The 21470-nt window shown below is 39.0% G+C and overlaps 1 protein-coding gene across 2 annotated transcripts; it reads right to left on the bottom strand.

Annotated features, from left to right (window-relative positions):
- Nucleotides 1-2252: 2252 nt before the first annotated feature.
- On the bottom strand, nucleotides 2253-21454 carry parp14rs3 (poly(ADP-ribose) polymerase family member 14-related sequence 3). 2 transcript variants are annotated; one of them, XM_053496281.1, is made up of 26 exons: nucleotides 21184-21454; nucleotides 19500-19675; nucleotides 19166-19187; nucleotides 18898-19056; nucleotides 18560-18796; nucleotides 16067-16303; nucleotides 13822-15890; nucleotides 13624-13720; nucleotides 13415-13519; nucleotides 13014-13076; nucleotides 11464-11640; nucleotides 11164-11330; nucleotides 11014-11044; nucleotides 10796-10900; nucleotides 10110-10172; nucleotides 9748-9924; nucleotides 9490-9662; nucleotides 6742-6832; nucleotides 6544-6651; nucleotides 6372-6434; nucleotides 6091-6267; nucleotides 4276-4458; nucleotides 3535-4161; nucleotides 3259-3410; nucleotides 2991-3165; nucleotides 2253-2906 (listed from the first exon to the last, which is right to left on the bottom strand). In XM_053496281.1, the coding sequence occupies exons 1-26, from the start codon at nucleotides 21353-21355 to the stop codon at nucleotides 2611-2613; spliced, it is 6102 nt and encodes a 2033-aa protein (XP_053352256.1). In that variant the 5' UTR covers nucleotides 21356-21454; the 3' UTR covers nucleotides 2253-2610. The 2 variants fall into 2 exon arrangements, with proteins under 2 accessions (XP_053352256.1, XP_053352257.1); XM_053496282.1 differs by having other exon boundaries at nucleotides 19166-19184.
- Nucleotides 21455-21470: the final 16 nt, after the last annotated feature.

Here is a 21470-nt window from a genome sequence, read left to right as displayed (position 1 = left end):
CCTAAATGGCAAGAAAACAAGAGAGCTTATTGAGGATTTCCAAAAAATTTAAAATCAGCAGACACTCTCCCATCTACATCAAAGGAACTGCAGTGGGACGCATGTCTGGCTTTAGGTTCATCTCGAAGGATTTGCCAAGGCACCATAACACTTCGCTTCTCTAAAAGCTCATTTGAGTCAGACAATCTGATTATAGAAAAGTGGTTGTACAGTGCGTGTGGTCTGAAGCATCAACCTTCAAACCCCCCTCCCCAAAAAAAGCATCACTTCTACCTTTACTTTAGAAGAAACCACACTGTGTTAACTAGATAAACAATATAAAGACGGTTTCTCCAGATTGCTACAAGGCAGATACTTTGCTGTTTTTTATTTTTTAATCAAAACCATTTAATTCACCGAAAAACAGTTTAAATGCTTTTTGTCTGCAGTTTGCTAGTCATGTCCTTTTGTCCTTTTATTCTTTCATTCCTGACACTAAGAGCTCGGAGTACACTAGATCAGCCTCTACACAGTCGTTACACAAACCCAGTTGGTACAAACTGGGCCACTTGAACAACACTTCTCTTAAACACTGCCACTGATCACCATCAGCTGGACGCACTAATGAGCTCCAGCTCAGCCTGGCTTTTAGAGCGAGTCACTAAAAGGAATTAATCAATATCAGACACTTTTAGTCTTTCTTATAAAATTCAAGCATATGATCTTCATGATTTGCAAATATGGAGTTTATTAAGTTTTAATTATTGATAGAGTTGTAAGTCAAATTTGCACCTACAGTAGGGTTAGTGTTAGCAGGCATGGAGGCCGACCTGGCCCACAAACTCCTTAAGGACAATACCTATTTTCATGCAGGATTAGACCCCAGGACTTTTACATGGCAGGCGGGAAAGCTCCCACTGGGCCACTGATGTGTTTAAAGATACGATTAAAAAGATTTGTTTATGTAACAACCTCAGCAGCAACCTCATTTCCCCTCTCGTCTGTTCCAACCACTCAGCACCAGCAGTTTCTTACTGGTTCATGTCATTAATTAGACGTTTTTATGCCTGAATGATTCATGGGTTATTGTGCGGCTTAAATCAAATAAAAACATTCCACTGAAATTGCTCAGGTAGAGGCACTGGACTGAAAATGAGAGCCAGAAAGTTATCCTGGACGCCTGGGGAACTATTCCTCAAGACTACGTTACAAGAAATAAATACAAGAAAATCTGACTTTTTGGAAGCAAAATATGAAGAAATAAGGAGGCTCAAGACTTAAAGATGGAAAGGATCAAGAAGGAGTTCATCAGAGGGACAACCCATGTTGATGTTTCGGTGATAAGGTCAGAGAGGCCAGATTGAGGTGGTTTGGACATGTTCAGAGGAGAGATGGTGAATATATCGGTAGAAGGATGCTGAGGTTGGAACTGCCAGGCAGGAGGTCTAGAGGAAGACCAAAGAGGAGATTTATGGATGCAGTGAGAGAGACCATGAAGTTATTTGGTATGAGAGAAGAGGATGCAGAGGATAGGGTTAGATAGGGGCAGATGATTCACTGTGGAGACCCCTGAATGGGAACAGCCGAAAGACAAAGAAGAAGAAGGAGGCTCAAGACTTTTGCACAATACTGTAGTTGGGAGTAAAATTCCCAGTTCTTATTTTTGGACATTCAGGTTTCAAAAGGGTTAAAAAATCCAACTATCTCTGGAATACTTAACTTTTTTCCCTCTAGTTAGGTGGTTTTAATTTTCTTTTACCCTGTAATATAAAAATTTAAAAACTGCCCTTTGTCCATAAGCAGGTGCACTTTTTTTGTCACAATTATATAAATAACATTTTGATTTTGCAAAAATAAATTACTACATATAACAATATAAATATTTTGTTTAAAAATAAATGTCAGCAACAACACAATCCTGGTCAGTTGAGTTTTAATTCCAAGGGATTAAAAAATTATTCAACATCGATTCAAAATTCAAATATTAAAAAATTTTATTCAATATTTCTTGCTAAATTCAAACTTGGAATCACTCCCAAAATACTTATATTTAATATCTGCCGTATTCCTTATGCTATCCCTTCAGGAGTCTTGACACATAATTTTTTTTTTTCGTTTAATCCAACTGACGCCAGTGTAGGCCACATCCATTTTGTGAGAACGACTTGAAGATCAAATATAGATATACTGCACAGAACTTTATTTTAGGAGGATATTGTTCGTGGCAGCGTGGTGGCTTAGCGGTTAACTCCGTTGCATCAGACTTCCAGGACTGGAGCTTAGAATCTCACCGCTGGTCTGGTGTGTGGAGGTTGTATGTTCTCCTCCCGTGGTTAGCGGGTTTCCTTCATGTACTCTGGTTTCCTCCCACGGTCAAGTGCATTTATTTACTTTTATCTACAAATCCTAGTGTTGCAAAGACTAACCAACAGAACCTGAACATTTGGCCTGAGACAACTGTTAAGGCACAACATGGTTTCATGATTTCAACATCAAAGTAAACAATCTGAACTATTACTTAAAATTGATGTGCATTATTGCTCAATGTTATTCAAGTTATGCTAGTCACGCATTATTTCCGGATAAAGGTTACAGTATATTCGTTAGGTAAAAATGACATCCTTTGTACCGTCAGACACTTTTAAAGCTGATGAGATAGTCGGGGTAGGCCCCCGCATCACAGAAAACCACAAAAATGAACGGATTTTTCAAATTGTCCACGGCGCAGTCAAACAGCCCAGCACTGGGATCATTTGGGTTTAGAGGATCTGGCTCCTTCATTCCTCGTTGACTTTTACATGGTTTCCCGGTAACAACTCTAGCTCTGTAGATATACTTCAGTCCATTGGCATCTGGGTTGGAATACTGGTCATGGCAGGAATACCAAGCCTCTTTGGCGAAGTATGTACCGTCGCCGTGAACGACCGCTTAAAAAGAAAGGAGAATATGATTAACTTACCAAATACTACAAAGAGTATTTTGAACGTAGAGCAATTTACAGTACGACATACCGTTTCTGCCACAGAAGCTCCTGTTGAAGCCGTTCCTATTGATTTTCTGACAAATCTCATTGGTCGTGCCGTGATAGAGGAACCGCTCGTTAGTCTGCTTGGGGTATTTCTTGTCCACTGCTTGCTTCCACACACAGTATCTCTGCCACTGGGGCTGACTCTGAATTCTGCGAATCTAAGGATCAGCACACTTATTGAGAATCATTCACAACAATACAAGTGTCCCTATATGGTGACAAATCTTATCAAAATGGCCTTCATACAGTACCTCCACCACTTGGACAGGAGCTACGTCTTTGTGTTGGCTTGAGCGTAAAAAGTCCTTCTCGATTTTCTTGTATTCATCTGAATCGGGTAACAACACTATTTCAAGGTCACTTCCAGTCATTTTCGTCCAGGTTGGTGGAGGGTCAATGATAGCTAAAAAAAATAATAATAATAACAGTGGTGGGATACCGTAGCGTGTTAATTAGTGCCTTATGCTAATGTTGCAGCATCACAAACTTACAGTTGATTATATAAAATAAAAATGTAAGATTATTACCTGTTTCTGAGTCAGCAAACAGTTTTCGCTTAATTTTACAAGACTTCCCCTTTGCGTTTACTCGTTTCATCTCCTTGAAATCCACGGTAAATGTTTCACCTTTGTCCGTGTAGCTATATTTCTGCTCTTTATGAAAGGCTAACTCCAGTTCATAGCTAATACTGGAACTCAGTGGCACCCAAGTCTCCTGTTCTGCGACCTCCCAGCACAACGTTTTGCTCAGCCTCTTTTCTTCACTTTCTCGGGATTCCCTTTCTTGTGCTGCTTGGATGAATCCCTTGATGTGTAGAAGGGTGTCTAAAACATCCTCCTTCCTTCCTGACACTGTCAGTTTGTCTTTTGCAGCCACAAGGACACGCACTTGTTTGCTTTTGCTGAGCTCCACAATCGCCTTGTTGTTAGCTTCGGTAATGTTGGCCAAATGGCTGGACTGAAGATCTGTGCTATGGCATTCTTCTGAAACTAGATCATCCAGGAACTTTTTCACCTTGGCGATGTTAGCAGTGGACATTCCATAGATCTCTACGTTTGCGACTGGGAAAGTCACTGCGGCTGTCTCAGTAACAAGACACACTTTACGATTGGTGGAAGATGTCGCTGTTTGCTGGGTTAATGTTGGGATGGTTACTATAAAGAGTACACAAAAATATTAAATTGTTGCTTAAAAAACTTTTAAATATTGCATAGTGTTACATATGCATGAAGTGTCTGGACGGTAGGACTATCAAATTTAGAGTTTACCTGAAGATGGTGTTCGAGAAGTCTTTTTGAACTTCTTCATAGCTTCCTCAAACTCTGACAACATTGTACTTTGGAAAATCACAATCTGAACCGTTTTTAAAAATGCTGGTGAGTCGATAACGAAATTCGCCACCGCGTCCATCATAGCTTTAGCTACTTGAGCTGCTGCCAGATTTCCTGCTCCTGTGGAAAGACACAAAGCATGTTTAATAAACTTTACTTGAATTTAAAGTAATTGTTTAAGTTAATATTAAGAATCACATTCTAATATGTTATCATTTCCTTAGCAAAAAGGTTCCTCTCAAGGTTTCCTCCTATTGCTATCTAAGAGAGTTTTTCCTTTCCACTGTTCCCCTTTAGCTTGCTCATCAGAGACAGTCTGATCATTTACATTTATATATACAACGATATCTCGGGACACAAATTTATTGTACTTAGGGTGAACATTTTGTATTGCGAAATGCATTTTCTCATAGGAAATAATGTAAATGCAGATAATCCGTTCCAGCCACCCAAAAATATTACCAATATTACTAATTTCCAAAACTATAATTATAATACTCCATATAAAAACAATAAAATAATTTAGAAAAGACAAGTAAATGAAGTAAAATCTGAAATTAATACACATTAACCTCTCACTTAAGCTTAATTTATAAATCCTCTTGGAACCGGCTGCTTTACAAAGGAAACTGGAAGTGGTTCCCTTTTTTTTTTATTATCGTCCTTGGTAACATTCTTGGGATCCATGGTGCTCTTCACTAAATCTTGCACAAAATGCAAAAAAGACGCCACAAAAAAAATATATGAACGTGTCTTTGTATGGCAAAAATGCTAGGTACGCCGAGGCAAATTTCCTGCCCAATTTTCGGTTCTCAAGGCCACTATATTTCCTCACATTTTAAACTCTCACTTACTCATCGTCTATACTGCTTTATCCTGTATTCAGAAGATTTAGGGCACGAGGCGGGGTACACCCTGGACAGAGTGCCAATCCATCGCATGGCACACACACACACATACACACATTAAGGGCAATTTGGAAACGCCAATTAGCCTAATCTGCAGGTTTTTGGACTGTGGGAGGAAACCCACCAAGCAAACTCAATGCACACAGAGATGGAAATCGAACCTGGCTGGGACTCGAACCCGGACCTCGTAGATGCAAGGCAACTGTAAACCCCGTGCCACCCATTTTAAACTCATTATGCTAATATTTTTTCGTTGATTTCATAAAGCTGCTTTGTGACAACGATCATTATTTGAAGTCCTTTATAAATTAAAGGTAATTAGATTAAATTGAACTTGAACAATGCAGATGTTCTACAGTGAGACTAACAACATATAGATTACAAAAAAGAGAGAATGTGTACTTATTAAAATGGTTCTATTAAGAGACATCTATTTAACTTTATAAAATTAAATTATTTTGGATTTTATGTAAAAAAAAAAATAAAATAATATATATATATATATATATATATATATATATATATATATATATATATATCTTTGGAATTCACGTTCACATTATTCCCTAAATAGTTCAAATGTTTAATGTTTTGTTCATTAATGAATAAAATTTTTTAATCATTTGCAATCCACTATGGTAAGAGGAATAACGCCGGTTGTACTGTGTTGTTGTTAGAAACAGTTCATGCTGATTCATGTCGCACTGCGTCACACACCACATCCTGTTGTGGATTACTGTCCCATTTAACATGTCCACAGCTAGGCATGTTAAACATAGGCAAAACCATAAACATTTGAACTATTTAGGGAATAATGTGAACGTGAGTTATATACAGCACTTACCAGTTCCAAGAGCTGGGAATGAAACAGACTCAATCTTGTTCTCTTCACACTTCTTCAGAACTTTATACATGGAGTTTGTGATGTCTTTCTCTTTGGTCTGCCCAACCATATGGATAATGTGCTTAACTGGAAGATTTCCAGCTGATGTGAGGACCACACCATCACCCGGTTGAACACCTTTATTCAGGGAGAACACCTTTATTCAGGGAGAATGCTGGCAGAGGTAAAGCTACAGTATGCTGTGTGTCTGAATAAACAGGATTACACTTCCTAATACATACCTAATTTGGTACACTCATCCACAACGGTCTGTCCGGCTGCTTTGAGGATAGCTCCTGATACACCTGAAAACAAATACAGGACTGTGATACACTACTGTATGTATGAAACGTAAGGTCATTGAAAAAGAATTGTACGAACTGATATGTACAGTAGATATGTACTGTAGGTTACCTGTGCTTAGATTAAGGTTGATATTAGTGCTGCTGACTATTGCGTCTGTCGTCTCCTTAGTGATGTCGCCACAAAGCACTTTAACTCTGATTTGGCCAATGTTTAATTCTGTGATGTATAAAAAGTTGAGGTCAGAGTCTTTTACAGTAAAATGTGAAATGTTTTCTCTGAATTTCTTGTTTGTGATACAAGTCTTACCACTAGAGTCACCCTCTTCTTCTGAAGATAAACTCTCATCATTTGAGCCAGAACAACTTTCATCATCTTCATCTTCGGATTGTTCAGCAACCTGCAAATATTATTAAAATTCCTAAATTTAAGATGGGCATCTCGCTATAGATTCAATATGTGAATACTGCGGAACCTTGGATTAGGAGCATAATTTGTTCCGAATGAAGAGCTTGAAGAGCGTGAAGCCGATCAGCACCACTGGTGATACCCTAGATTGACGTGCTGTAAGGGGACGGTCATTCATTATAGCTTCCACCTCACACAAGCTCTTATCGTTTAGTGTTTGTTCTTTTAGTACAGACCTCAAGATTTTTTTAACTGATCTTATCTGCCTTTCCCATATTCCACCGAAGTGAGACCCAGCAGGAGGATTAAATATCCATTGTATCCCCTTTTGCATGAGGACGCCTTCAATTTTTGACTGATTCCACTGTTGGATAGCTTTACGCAATTCAGTCTCAGCGCCTATGAAGTTTGTTCCATTATCACTTCTCATAACTGACACCTGGCCTCTTCTGCACATGAAGCGTCGAATAGCATTTAAGCAGGAGTCTGTATCTAATGACTGCGCGACTTCAATGTGCACGGCTCTTGTTGTTACATACATTTACATACATACATTTAGTCATTTGGCAGACGCTCTTATCCAGAGCGACTTACATTTTTTTTTTTTTTTTATCTCATTACACATCTGAGCAGTTGAGGGTTAAGGGCCTTGCTCAAGGGCCCAACAGTGGCAACTTGGTGGTTGTGAGGTTTGAACCTGGGATCTTCCGAACCGTAGTCCAATGCCTTAACCACTGAGCTACCCCTGACCCCGTTGTCAGACAGGTAAACAATACGCCATATCTTTTAACATTACTTCTACCTCGTTTAACCTCGAAGGGTCCAAAATAGTCTACCCCTACGTTAGTGAACGGTGGGTGATCTGGTGTTATTCTATCACGTGGCAGTTCTGACATTTTTGGTTCACTAGTCTTTGCTCTGATCTTTCTACATGTCACACAACTGGACAGAAACTTTCTCACAAGGGAATTTGCTGTCGGAATCCAGTGTTTCTGCCGCAATTTTGAAAGCATATAATTCCTTCCACAATGTCCGACCTGTTCGTGAATGTCTCTTAAGATTGAAGTTAAGTAATTAAAGTGAGTCTTTGGGTATAATGACTGGGTGTTTTACATGCTCAGGCATTGCAGACCTACCAAGACGTCCTCTGACTCTTAGCACTCCATCCTGCAGTACTGGGTCTAGTTTGGAGAGACAACTGTTTCTTTGTACGGATGCATTACCCTTTTGTAACATGAAAATTACGTCTTTGAATTCCTTGTTAAGTCCTTAATTGTTAGAGACTTATGGTTTTCTGTTATTGAGTTATTTGCCTGTCCCTTAATCCTTTTTGTTTTCTGTTTAAGCATGTCCTTAACGCAAAGAATTCAGGCAACGGAACTCAATAACAGAAAACCATAAGTCTCTAACAATTAAGGACTTAACATATAGTATAAAATGGTCGTTCATTTGTTTGGTGCAAAGAGTGCAGAGTTTCCATTAGAGAGAGAAAGAGTGTGTGTGTGTGTGTGTGTGTGGGTGTGTGTGTGTGTGTGTGTGTGTGTGTAAAGGCAAGAGTGTGTGTGTGAAGAGGCACAGTGTACATTACATGTGCGCACATACATAATGACAGGCTGATACAGAGAGGGAGAAAATGGATCTTTAACCTCTCTAATGAGACTTTCTTTTGCTTTACACACACGCACACACGTGTTATAATAAACAGTACACACGTGTTTTACGCATATACACGTGGTCACAGTGTTATAGTAAACAGTACACGTGTGCACGGATGTTGATCATACCAGTAAGAGACGCGCACTAAGACCCAGCAGGGGAGATGATTACCCACAATTCCGCAGCACAAGAGAGAGAAAAACCGTTGGCTCAGCTGTGATCACGTGACGCTCAGCATCAAAACAAGAAGCGCATGTGTGATACATGATACTCGGTACTCGTAAACCAAGACCGAGGTTCCACTCTAGTGACATAGTGTGGTCAAAACTTTGTGGACACCTGACCATACTTGTTGAACATATTGTACCCTTCCACATTAAGGATCCCTCTGCTGTCATAATAACCTCCATTCTTCTGGAAAGGCTATGCACTAGATTTTGGACTGTGGCTTTTGGGATTTGTGATAATGCAGCTACAAGAGTATTAGGTATTGATGTTGAGGTTCAGATGGTGTTCCAGTTCATCCCAATGGTGTTGGGGCTGAGGTCAGCACTCTCGCTCTGTGCAGGACACTCACATTTTTCCAGTCCACCCTTTCCAAGCCATGTTTTCATGAAGCTTGTGTTGTGGGTAGAATCATTGTCATACTAAAACTGGCCTAAAAATCCATCCATCCATCCATCCATCCATTCATGAACCTCTGTAGTTTAGCTAGAGACCGTGGAGGCCAATGGTGACCATTGTATCAACCGTGGTAGTCAATGTTCACACACGCATTCACACACTACGAGCAATTTTTGGAAATGCCAATTAGCATAATCTGCATGTCTTTCGAATCCAGACCCTGGAGGTGCAATGCGACGGTGATAACGATGCTACAACATACAAAGACATCCTATAAAGTTGTGCGTCCAAGTTTACTGGAACAGTTTTGGAAAGATCAGGTGTCCACATACTTTTGGCCACGCAGTGCATATAGACGTTCGACTCTACCTGAGGGTTTGCAGTCCACTGATTCAGTCCCTGTAGGAACGCTTTCAGGACTTCATCTCGGTCCACGACGATGTAAATAAGTTTAAGGGCAGAGGAGGAACGTTGAGACAAGTGGTCATGAAAGCCTTGTAGCATAGCTGTGATGGCATCCACACTATTAACACCACCTCCACCTTTAGAAGAAGGAAAACAGCTGAGAAATGTATCTATGATTATATGCAAAAAAAACAAAACAGACCTTAACATTTAAACGCATACCGGTGCCGACAGCGGGAAAGGAAATGGTGCTGATCTGTTTCTCCTCACACCTCTCCAGTACTTTCTTTACTCGTGATCTTGCCTCCTTAGTAGAGTGGGGTCCTATCATATGAATGATGAAATCACATTGCAAATTCCCACCGCTGGTCACTGCAGCTGTATCGCCCACGAGGGGACCTTAAAGGACAATTAGTCAGACACAGTAATGACACGCATAACATTGGACCTTAAATATTTCAATACGTTGCATATGTATGAAAATACCTAGTGGTTTTAAATTGTGTTCATGAATATTGTTAACCGATTGTGTGGGATACTGGTAAACTTGTGTACACAGTTGGTTGGGATCATAAGGAGCTTACCATGATTTAGACACTCCTGTTGAACAGAGGGTCCCGCAGCTTTAAAAATGGCTCCTGAGACTCCTGTATGAACAGTGACATTTTAAAACCACATAAAAATAACAGCAAGCAGCAGATGTACAGATGTTACAGATGTCAGAACGTAATTACTGTATGTATAAGAGTCTCGAGAACATTACACATATCTGAACATAAGCTTTTACATAAACCAGTAGCCTGTACAAGGTTCCTGTTCAATGGTTCCACTTTTTTAATGTCTTTAATATTTAGACTGTGGAAGGTAAGGACAGGAATCCTGAGGAATCCAATCACGGGTAGAACATGCTGAGTGCCCCGGAGAATATGAGTATATAGTATACAGCAGTAACTTTGTCCTGCTCCTGTCTATTTTCATGCAAAAACAAGCGCCTACTGTATATAAGTCTACATTTTTTTCTGTTTCCATCTAAAAACTGGTCTGTCGTGTAATATGTTACTTTCTTTAAAATCACAAAGTTACTTAGTTCTTCTAAATTTTGAGTTATGTTTGGAAATAGTGAATGATTTTGTACTGGACATAATAATGCAGGCATGATAAACATATATAGCAAAATCTTTTACCAAATAAAATATGGCGCGTCATTATGCACAATACAGAGAAAATAAATAAATAATCATAGTTATCATGAGTAATCGTAAGAACACACCTCCTGTCAGGTTCATTTGGTTGTTGGTGGTGTTGACGATGCCACGGACAGTTTCGATGGTAATGTTCCCCTTCTTTATTTCAATCCATACATCCCCGATTTTAACTATTGAGAGCATAAAGATCAAATAATTGTAAAACTATTATCTACTAAAGACAATAAATCAAATTACTAAGAATCCTTGATTTTTTAGGAGTGTTAAGGACGCTGATCCGTACCTTTATTCGCAGGCATATTGGTACGTGCAGTCTAAAACAAAAAACAAATAAACAAACAAACTCAATGATTTACATAATCAGGTATATAAACTTATAATATTAAAACCACAAACTGACTATACTGTAAATCGCTGTACTGTAAGTCCTAACCTTGCTGTTCCTCTCCTTAAAATAGCTGCAGTATGCATCCAAAACCATCTGGTCGAATGCCACCACAGTTACTTTCTGAAGACTGGATGATGCCGACTGCGTCAAATGGTTTTCCACTCCAGCTAGAATAGCTTTGATGGAGTCATTTGCTCCGATACCGCCTCTCCCTGTGAAAAGTTCATATTGAACATTTATTTGATAGACCTGTCACTTCTGGATGGATGGATGGATGGATACTGAGATACAGCAGAGATATTGTAAAGTCTAACTGCAGTCGGCACAAAATGATCGCGGTCTCACCTGTGCCGATTGCAGGAACGGCTACCGTGGCGGCGACTGTAGTTTCACAGAGCTTTAGAGCATTCTCCACAGTAGAAGTTATATCAGCAGCATTATTGGGCCCAACCATATGAGCAATATGTTTACATGAGAGATTGCCTCCGCTTGTCAATACCACTCCATTCTCTTTTTGTGGACCTGCCAATGATAGATCACATAGTTTAGTATGAAGAACAACACACATACTGTACAGTATAGACTTTGCTATGGAAGTTGAGCAGGAAATGCAACTCTCTTTTTCACACACATACTGTACTGTATACATACATACAATATTATCACGATACCTACAGTAGGTGTCGATTCGATTAAACTTTTATAAATTTTATGAATATCTTGATCCAATATTTTTTTTTCCATGTTTTCATAACCATTTAAAACCTTTGAAAAAGTTTCATGATTAGTTATATGTAGCCTATTTCGTATAACATTGGTTTTAGATTGGAAGCAACAATGAGCGGACCCAAATTTAAAGGGGACATACAGTACCAAGATCACTATGACATCATTTTTAAAAAGGGAGAATTTTATGTTTAGACCTCCAAAATGCCCCAGATGCGGGAAAAAAGCATCACTCAATGTTATTTCTCTCAATGTGATGTCACACAAAGTTATTAACCGCTTTCACACGCGGAGTACATCAGAATCCACTGGGTGTGTTCTGCAAACGACCAAAAATAACTGACATCCTGTTGAGTCCAGCCCATGACATGCAATGTGAAAGGTGTATGTGTATGGAAGTGTGTATATAAAATAAGTAGTGTGTGTGTGTGTGTTTGGGATGTGTAGTACGTGTGTGTGTAGTATGTGTGTGTGTACTGTGTGTGCGTGTAGTAAACAGTGTGAATTTAATAGTTCTGATGTCATACAGTAAATGTGCGTTTTGACTCAAAATATCTGACTTCGAGTTGAGTTGAGCTCATGACATCCATAGTGAAAATTGTTCAGCTCAATGAGATCTAGAAGTGATCACAAGAGTCTGAATGGCAGCAGATTCCAACCTGGACATATGGACATCAATACCTTTGACTGTGTGCCGATTTACATGAGTTTTTAAGCATGTTAAGACGCCCAAAAGGGCCCGGATGATTAAAAAAATGTATCATTATTAATTGCGATTGGAGAAATAGTTCAGAGTGTAGCATCTGTAGGATCATAAATTTTTTTTTTATGATTTTGAGACTTGTGTAAGCGTGTGTACTGAGTGGGTTTAGGACTAATTCACACTCATAAAGTTGGAAGAAACAGGCAGATCAGAGACTTTTAATGCATGCAAAGTTTTATACCTGAGCCTCAAATAATGGAACTGAACTCCATATTAACGTAAACAAATCTCCTGTTATATTTTCAGTTGCCTAACATACAGTATGACTGCCATTACAATTTGGTCCAATTTTGGTCAAAGTCACTGAAATCCTTATACTTGCCCATTGGTTTTGCTTCCAACACATTAACATTAGGGGGGGAAATATTAGGCCTATATATATACAGTATGTTCATATTTAAATTACCATGCTTTTTGCATTCGTCCACAACTGATTGTCCGGCGGCCTGCAAAATTGCACCAGACACACCTAAACAAATAAAAAAGACATGCATAAGAGATGTGAAAGACATACTATTAAGAGTACCCAGTTATCCACTACTTAGTACTACTACTATAGTGTTTTTGAAGATTAACACTAGTATTAAAAATACCATAACATATACTACAGTTTAGTAAAAGTAAATTATAGTGAACTACGATATTTTTCTTATGGATTCCCAATTACAAGTCATCTCCAGACCACATTCCTGCAAAGTGGAATCCATAATGCACAAATTAACATGAATTTTAATTCTCCTTACACCTCATTCTAACTTTTTACAAAATGCAATACAGTAACATATTAAGAAAAGAGTGTGACCGTACCCGTGTTAAGATCCAATGCTTTATTGCTGGAATTGACGATGACGTCCACTATCTCTTTGGTGATATCTCCTTGTTTAAGGGACACCATTACTCCATGAACATGAACTGTTTATAACCATATGTGTGAAGATATACCACAGTTAAACAACAAGGTTGGACAAAGTCTCTGGTGAAGAGACACATTCAATATTGTAATAACAAAACGGTACCTTCTGTGTCAGATGTTTGTTTAAAATGTACAAATTTGGGTTGTTTTTTAGAGGTAGTCTTTGTTGGCTTTGTAGACGCTTTTACATTAGAGAAACCCTGGTGACAGGAGAGGTAATTACTGTAAGACAGCTGGATCTGGGTAACTATGATGTTCAAGTAAGACAAATGGTGGCAAAAAAAAAAAAAAGCTCACATACCAGTTTAGCAATGATGTCATTGAACTCCTCCAGGACCTTCACATTAGAATCAACAACAAATATGTTCTTTATATTCCTCTGCGAATTTTGTTGTGCGTTGTTGAACTGAAGCACTGCGTCTCTGATTGCCAAGCAGCTTTCTTTGGTGGAGAACCCAAAAGTTTCACAGCCTATTACTGGCATTGCGATAGAAGTATCATTTTGAGACTCTGCTTTCTGGAGGCTTTTAAGAACGGCTTCCTGTAGGTAGTGAGAGCCAGTAACAGAAGTTAACTGTTGACCGCTTTGAGGTAACACAGTAAAAATGAGACTGTTGGCACTGAGATTTCCTGAGTTGCTTAGGACCACATCTCCAGCAAGTAACGTTTGCTTTTCCTTTTGAAGTCTGTTGCAGACTACCTGAATATCTGAACCTGCGAGCTGTAGGAACTTTTGCGCAATGGGGTTGTCAAAAGCTAGTTTGCTGTTCATAGGACAAATCAAGGCGTCAGCTGGAAAGTGCTGCAGATCTCCCTCTGTAACTGTTAAAGTCATGTGGCTGTTTATTTTATGGGTGTATTGTTTTGATGGGCCGCTTTCCTCATTTGAAATGTAAGCCTTGCAATGGCACTCTTTGGCTTTGGCCTGAATCTTGGCTTCATGCTTAAGTATGACTTTAGATTCTCCTGCTTTAGAAAAAGTCTGCTTCTCAGTATGAATGCGGGATACATGTTTTTTCACAACAGTAATTACATCCTGGATTTTTTCTTTGGATGCTGTAACTTTGAGACATGGAGAACTTGCTGTTCTGCATGACTTAACGATTATACCAAGGTTTCGAATTTCTGGATTTTTGGACAAGTTCATGCACGAGTCAATAAACTCCAATTCATGCAGAGATTTCAGATTGACATATTCAGTTGCTGGAGTCTTGTTCTCTAGATAAGCTTGAACCTTTTTCGTAACATTCGCCACCACGTCAGCAAATCCGCAAATCACAACCTGTGCCTCTGAGGATATGATGGTAACATTCTGTGAAATACGATTTGATTCGATTTTTAATTCATTCAAGAACTTCAGCCATTTGTCAGAGTTAATTCCTTTGTTTACATCTGGAGTAAGTTGGATGATCTCCTCTTGAAGAATCTTTTTCAGTTTGTCTTCGGCTGCTTCGAGGTATTTTTTCTCTGCAACGAGCCCAAGAAGCTCTCCATCTTTACGAAATAAGGCTGTTATATGGCTTTTTACAAAATGGTTTTGCTCAAATTTCTTTAGATCTAAGGACTTCAGAAACTGAAGCAAGTGACCCGACAGGTTCAGTCCTTGGAAGATGACCTCCTCCTGTGCTTGCTTGATGATCCTTTCAGCAGTACTTACACGGTCCCTCAAACCTTGCAAGTGAAAAGTCAGGTTAGTTTCATTTTTTGTAAGCGTTACTTTTTGAAGTTTGCCATATACACAATGTTCTACCAGCTGTAGTGCCTCTTTTGAGTCAAACTGAATCACTTTTTCAACAGTGTTCCTTTCCACTTCAAGTTCTGCAGTTGCATCCTCACAAAGATTCAGAATCTTGTCCCGGTTAGTAGAGACTTCTGTTTTTAGGCCAACTATTGCGATTTTGGTTTCCTTGTAGGTGACCTCAACATCAGAATTGACAAATTCAAGGCACTTATGCTCTATTCTTTTCCAGATCTCGACCTCAGCTTGCTGCTCAGCTGTGCTATACCTGCTCAGAAAGGCTTGTGCTTCTCTTTGGGCTTTACTTTCCCAGGTTGGTCCTAGTCGAAGTGCACCTAAAGACTCTTTGTCTACAGCCATCTCAAGTGCAATTTCTCTAGGGGATGTGGTCTTGTCAAAAACTACATTGGCACGAACTACCATTAGTTGACTCTCAAAATCATTTTTGTGCTTTTCGTTTTTTTCAATGAAACTGCGGACTGCCTCCTCAACGGGAATAATCGTACTCGTGGATATGCTGGAACACCTTGGCGTTTCTCCTGTCAAAGCCTTCTGAAGACTTGAATAAAAAAGCGAAGTGCCAAGGTTTGTGCCACAAAGTTGATGTTTTTTGTCCACCACTTCTTGTGCAACTATTGTAAAAGGAAAGGAATACAGAACCATATTAAATGTCCGCAACAAATAAACTGATTTCAAATGTCTCGATAAAGTACAAAAATAAATAACTGCACAGTAAGTTCGCAGTGTCAAAATAAATATGAGTTAAGTATGCATGTATGATATATGAATATTTAAAATAAAAAATTACCATGACAATCTTGAAAGGATATCACCGCACTCTTTTGTTTGTTGACCCAAATGAAAGACCTGATGTTGCCTCCACCACTCCTTTTGCTGTTGCTAAAATAGAGGGTCAGCATGTCTTCTGTAAGTGTGCTCATATCCCCCAGTACCAGAACTGAGTCTGTTAATTCTAAATGAGAGGCTTCAATTTCCATGCCCTGCAGGTTTCTGGCAGCACATTTCTCAATGAACGATTTTGAATCTAGAAAAAAAAAAAAAAAAAAAAAAGAAATATTATATTAACTTCTTTCTTAATTCAACTGGATTGTAATGTGCAAGGGATTTTGTTGCATTTCTCAACCTTCTGAGACCATACTGTATATCTTCATAGTCCGTTCATACGTAGATGACATTAGAGAGCATATCCACCGTATCCACCTATAAACAAGCAATATTTCTGGCTCTCACAGACCTGTAACTTCTTCTTTAGGAGGCTCCACTGTCCTGCACTTGTTACCTGATTAATAACATCTGTTATCAGTATAAAAGACACCTATCCACAACCTTAAACAGTCACACTCTAAACTACACTATGGCCAAGACCAAATAGCCGTCAAAGGACACCAGGAATAAAATTGTAGACCAGCACCAGGCTACTGATAATCTCCCTCGATCTGGGGCTCCACGCAAGATCTCATCCCATGGGGTCAAAAGAACTGTAAACAAAAATCCCAGAACCACACGGAGGGACCTAGTGAAGTAACAAAGGCTACCTTCAGTAACACACTGCGCCGCCAGGGACTCAAATCCTGCAGTGCCAGATGTGTCCCCCTGCTTAAGCCAGTACATGTCCAGGCCCGTGTGAAGTTTGCTAGAAAGCATTTGGATGATCCAGAAGAGGATTGGGAGAATGTCATATGGTCAGATGAAACCAAAATAGAACGTTGTGTTTGGAGGAGAAAGAATGCTGAGTTGTAATGAATGGGGCCATGTATCGTGAGATTTTGAGTGAAAACCTCCTTCTATCAGCAAGAGCATTGAAGATGATACATGGCTGGGTCTTTCAGCATGAAAATTATCCCAAACACACCGCAACGAAGAAGTGGCTTCGTAAGAAGTATTTCAAGGTCCTGGACTGGCCTAGCCAGGTGTCAGATCTCAACCCCATAGAAAATCGTTGAAGGGAGTTGAAAGTGTGTGTTGCCCAGCGACAGCCCCAAAACATCAACAGGAATGGGCCAAAATAGCAGCAACAGTGTTTGAAAACCTTGTGAAGACTTACAGAAAATGTTTGACCTCTGTCATTGCCAACAAAGGGTATATAATAAAGTATAGACATGAAATTTTGTTATTCCCAAATACTTATTTCCCACCATAATTTGCAAATAAATTCTTTCAAAATTCTACAATTTTGTCTCTCATAGTTGAGGTATACCTATAATGAAAATTACAGGCCTCTCTTATCTTTTTAAGTGGGAGAACATGCACAACTGGTGGCTGACTAAATACTTTCTGCCCCACTGTAAATTCACAAGGTGCATTCAAATCAAATGAGGACTTGTGATGGAATTACTTGGTGAACTGACATTTACAAAAGACTTCAACCACAGTATGGTGATGAGACTCTTAGTTGCAGTAAAATATTTAAATGGTGCCAAAGTTTTAAAGAAAGCCTGTACGTCCTCGACTGATGATCCTACCCGAGGTGGCTCCGAGCCTACTGCAGTCGTTCCCATGAACATTTAGTGAGTGAAAGCCTGATCCTTGAAAATCGACTGATAACGTGTTGGCAACTTGTGGGGGAGAGATGCATCTGTCTGTGGGAACTGTACACGCAATCATTCAAACACATGTTTGGACCATTAAAGGTGTTCCTGGGAGGCCAGTGTTTCAGACATGATGCAGGTAATACGAACAAGGCTTATTATGAAAATCAGAACTAGCGTCTTTTAACACGCCAATATTGTCTTGCCAGCAAAATCCCCTCTTGAGTCAAAGAAAGTAAACCTCTGTAAACTTGTACAGTATAATTAAAAAATAGGAAGCTCCACAGTAAGCCATAGTAAACCTCGTATTTCACTCCAAAGATACCACCCTAGATTTCCATGCAACGTTAAAAGCACATTTACCATACAACTCTACTTCATTAAGTGACTTAAAACAAGGTTTCTTCTGCCATAACTTGAACACAAAATAGATCTCTGGAAGTGCCTCATGAAGGGTTAAAGTTGAAGTTCTCCCTTTACCTACTGTATACTGTACATTTTCCCCTGACAGTCTTCTAGCTACAGGTCCTTGCAGGTGCCTCTATAATTAGGTATTACAAGCTTTAGATTTAAGGTGAGTCTCTTCAGATATTATTTAATAAATTGCCAATTTTAAAATCAGTATTAAAAAAAAAAAACGACCGCAAAAGAAAACGAAAGTCTTTTAAAATACCGTATTGTGTCCGTTCATAAATCCCTTAATTATTAGTCAGTTTGAAGCAATGCAGAAGAATTTTGGCTGGAGAACTCACCGATGTCTTCCTTGAAGGTGACCACAATTCTCTCATCATCAACTATCTCCCAAGTATGTACTGGCTGTTGACTGCAGCTCCCAATATACATGGTAATTAATTTGCATTGACAGCTGTCTTCGAATCCAGTCAGGATGAAGCGTCGAGGGTCGCACTGCTTTTCATCATCTGCTTCTTTATACACCTTCACTTCCAGACCAAAGTCATGTTCCTTTTTGTCCAGAATAGTCAACACATCTAAAGATCAACAGCAACAGTTTTAGGGGTTCTGGTTTACTACTGTGTTATATTGCAAGTATTGGGTGGCTCAGTTCAGGATCTAAAGAGCTAAAACTTACCACACGAATTGGCGACTTTTAGGATCCACTTGTTTTTTCCATGTTTTATAATTTCAGCCTTCTCTGTAAACTGTTCAAAGTACATTGCAAGAATCTCTTTATCAACTGTCTCCTCTGTGCTGATAAGAAGATCCCTGGGTTTTGAGTTCTCTTCATTTCCTGAGACAAAGAACACATGTGTTGTCAGACTTACTCGGCAGCCTACTTTTCTCACCTTTACTGGATGTGTATCATTAAACAGTACATGCTGTGAAGTGTTTTTCTGTACCTTTCTGAACTCCTCGATACTTCTTTTATTACATGTAAAATACAAAAAAGATACACAAAACAAATAGATTAGGCCTCCTTAACCTTATCACCAGCCTAATTAGGATATGGGCCTGACCAGTTACATAATAATGTAATATACAAAAGAACTTCCTCAATTTTTTTAACATTTACTGGCAGCCATTCGTCCCTTCAAGTCATGCAGGGATATATAAACACTGGTCTAACTGGAATAACAAGCTAAAAGAAATATTTCTAAAGCTCATGACGTGAAACACATTTTTGTGCTGACATAGGAAGCAAAGCAATTATAAACAAATAAACAAACCACTCACCTGTTGAGGTGGAGGGCGCTGCGCAGATCTGTTGTGTTCAAGAGTTTCTATCTTTGGTTTTGGTAAAACAGGCGGCTTAATTTTCGTCACATTTAATGGTTTGACATTCAGTTCAACAGTTCCGTGGCCTTTAAATTCAATTTTGTGCATGCCTTGTTTAAGGACATTGTTTAAATCTAAGGTAAAGATAAAAGACAGGTATTTACCTTCAAAGTAATTTAACAAGAGACAAACAAAGATTTATGCATGGGCAGGATAATTACAGACAGAATTATTTGCAGCTTCAGCATTTCTTACTTTCTCATTCTATACATATGTATAATCATCTATTCCACTTTATCCTGTATACAGGGTCGCAGGGGCCCTGGAGCCTATCCCAGGAGACTTAAGGCATGAGGGTGCCAATCCACTGCACACACACACACATGCTCATTCACACTCACATGCTCATTCACACACTACAGGCAATTTGGAAACGCCAATTTACCTAATCTGCATGTTTTTGGACTGTAAAAGGAATCCGGAGAACCTGGAGGGAACCCACCAAGCATGGGGACAACATGCAAACTCATTGACCCTAAGGCAGGAATTGAACCCGGACCCTGGAGGTACAGTACAAGGTGACAGTGCTAACCACTACACCACCCCTCCAGCATTTCTATGTATTCATTCATATACACATTTATTGAATATAAGTAACTATCTGTAAAATATTAACTGATGTTCGTTCAAATGTAATTTTAAACAACTAGATATAAGTATAAATCTATGTATGGGATCACATACATACTTTAGACAAGCTTACAGTATGGGCTCTTACTGTATTATACCATGTGTAGAAAACATAGCTTTTAGATTTCTTTATGAACGGTGGTTATAAACTGAACTGTGGTTATTAAGTTTTTATTAAGTGTCTATTCCGTTCATGACTAAAAATAAACCTACAGGCTGGATCATCACCAGTGACTTAAAATGAGATAATATTATCACCATACCCAGGTGCTGATTCAAGTTTTATTGTGATTCTATAAGTATTACAGTTTTGTAAGCAGTATCCTGGTTCAATACTATTATTATTATTATTATTACGTTAGATTTTGTTACAGGCCTAAAAAAAAAAAACCGTAGCAAATAATTCACTTTAACCACACAAAAAGCTGTGTGAGTAGTTAATCATGTGTGATTATAGAGGTACTGTATAGCAACAGGTTACCACCTTAAAAACAAACATAAACAAAAATATATATAAATTCTGGAGTCCGTGTGGCAATAAATGAATTTTGAAAAAAAAAAAAAATACAAAAAAATACAAAACAGCACTCAATCAATATAACCTCTAAAGGACCTCTACTGAAGAATCTTTATAGACTGAACTCCTGGGTGTGTAATTCTTTACATTTACTTCATATTGTTGATCACTGATGGAGTACATACTGATTGGTAAAAACAGGAACATTAATTGATTTACACAACTGGTTTTGTTGTGTTGGTTTGTTTTCCATGATTTAAATCAGGAAGTGTTAGTCAAGTCCAGGTGTTCATGCACACTACAGTACACTACAGTACACTACACTACAGTGCAGTACACTACACTACACTACAGTACACTACACTACAGTACACTACACCACAGTGCAGTCAGTCACTAACTATATATACTGATCTGATCTGATCTGATCTGTACCTGAGTCCAGTTGGTAGATGAGCAGGGCTTTCCTCTTGTCCTCCGGATGCTCTCGGATCTGTAAGACTTCTCCACCAGATTTCCGTTTGTTTTTGAAATGAAGCTCTAGTTTGGTCCTGAGCTGCTCGAGATCCCCCGGCAGACCCTCCAGAAGTAAACTTTTCTCCTCCATTCCTGTGGCTTTAGCGCTGGGACGGAGCTCCGCTGCTGCACATTGTTAGTCGAGCCGTAAACTAATAAAGGACTCGAACTGAAGGGGGTTTCTACACACAACTTTCACTGCTTTC

Source organism: Clarias gariepinus, chromosome 5, assembly GCF_024256425.1.
Source record: "Clarias gariepinus isolate MV-2021 ecotype Netherlands chromosome 5, CGAR_prim_01v2, whole genome shotgun sequence".
Lineage (NCBI taxonomy): Eukaryota > Metazoa > Chordata > Actinopteri > Siluriformes > Clariidae > Clarias > Clarias gariepinus.
Note: the sequence above shows the minus strand (reverse complement) of the source record. Positions and strands in the feature narration are given on the sequence as shown.

Bases quoted from the DNA above. Each gene is read 5' to 3' on its own strand.
- parp14rs3 (XM_053496281.1), bottom strand. From the start codon at position 21,355: ATGGAGGAGAAAAGTTTACTTCTGGAGGGTCTGCCGGGGGATCTCGAG. The intron at 10,901-11,013 runs GTACGGATCAGC...TGCTCTCAATAG, and splicing joins CAATATGCCTGCGAATAAAG to TTAAAATCGGGGATGTATGG. The intron at 6,833-9,489 runs GTAGAGTCGAAC...TAATATTTGCAG, and splicing joins AGTGGACTGCAAACCCTCAG to GTTGCTGAACAATCCGAAGA.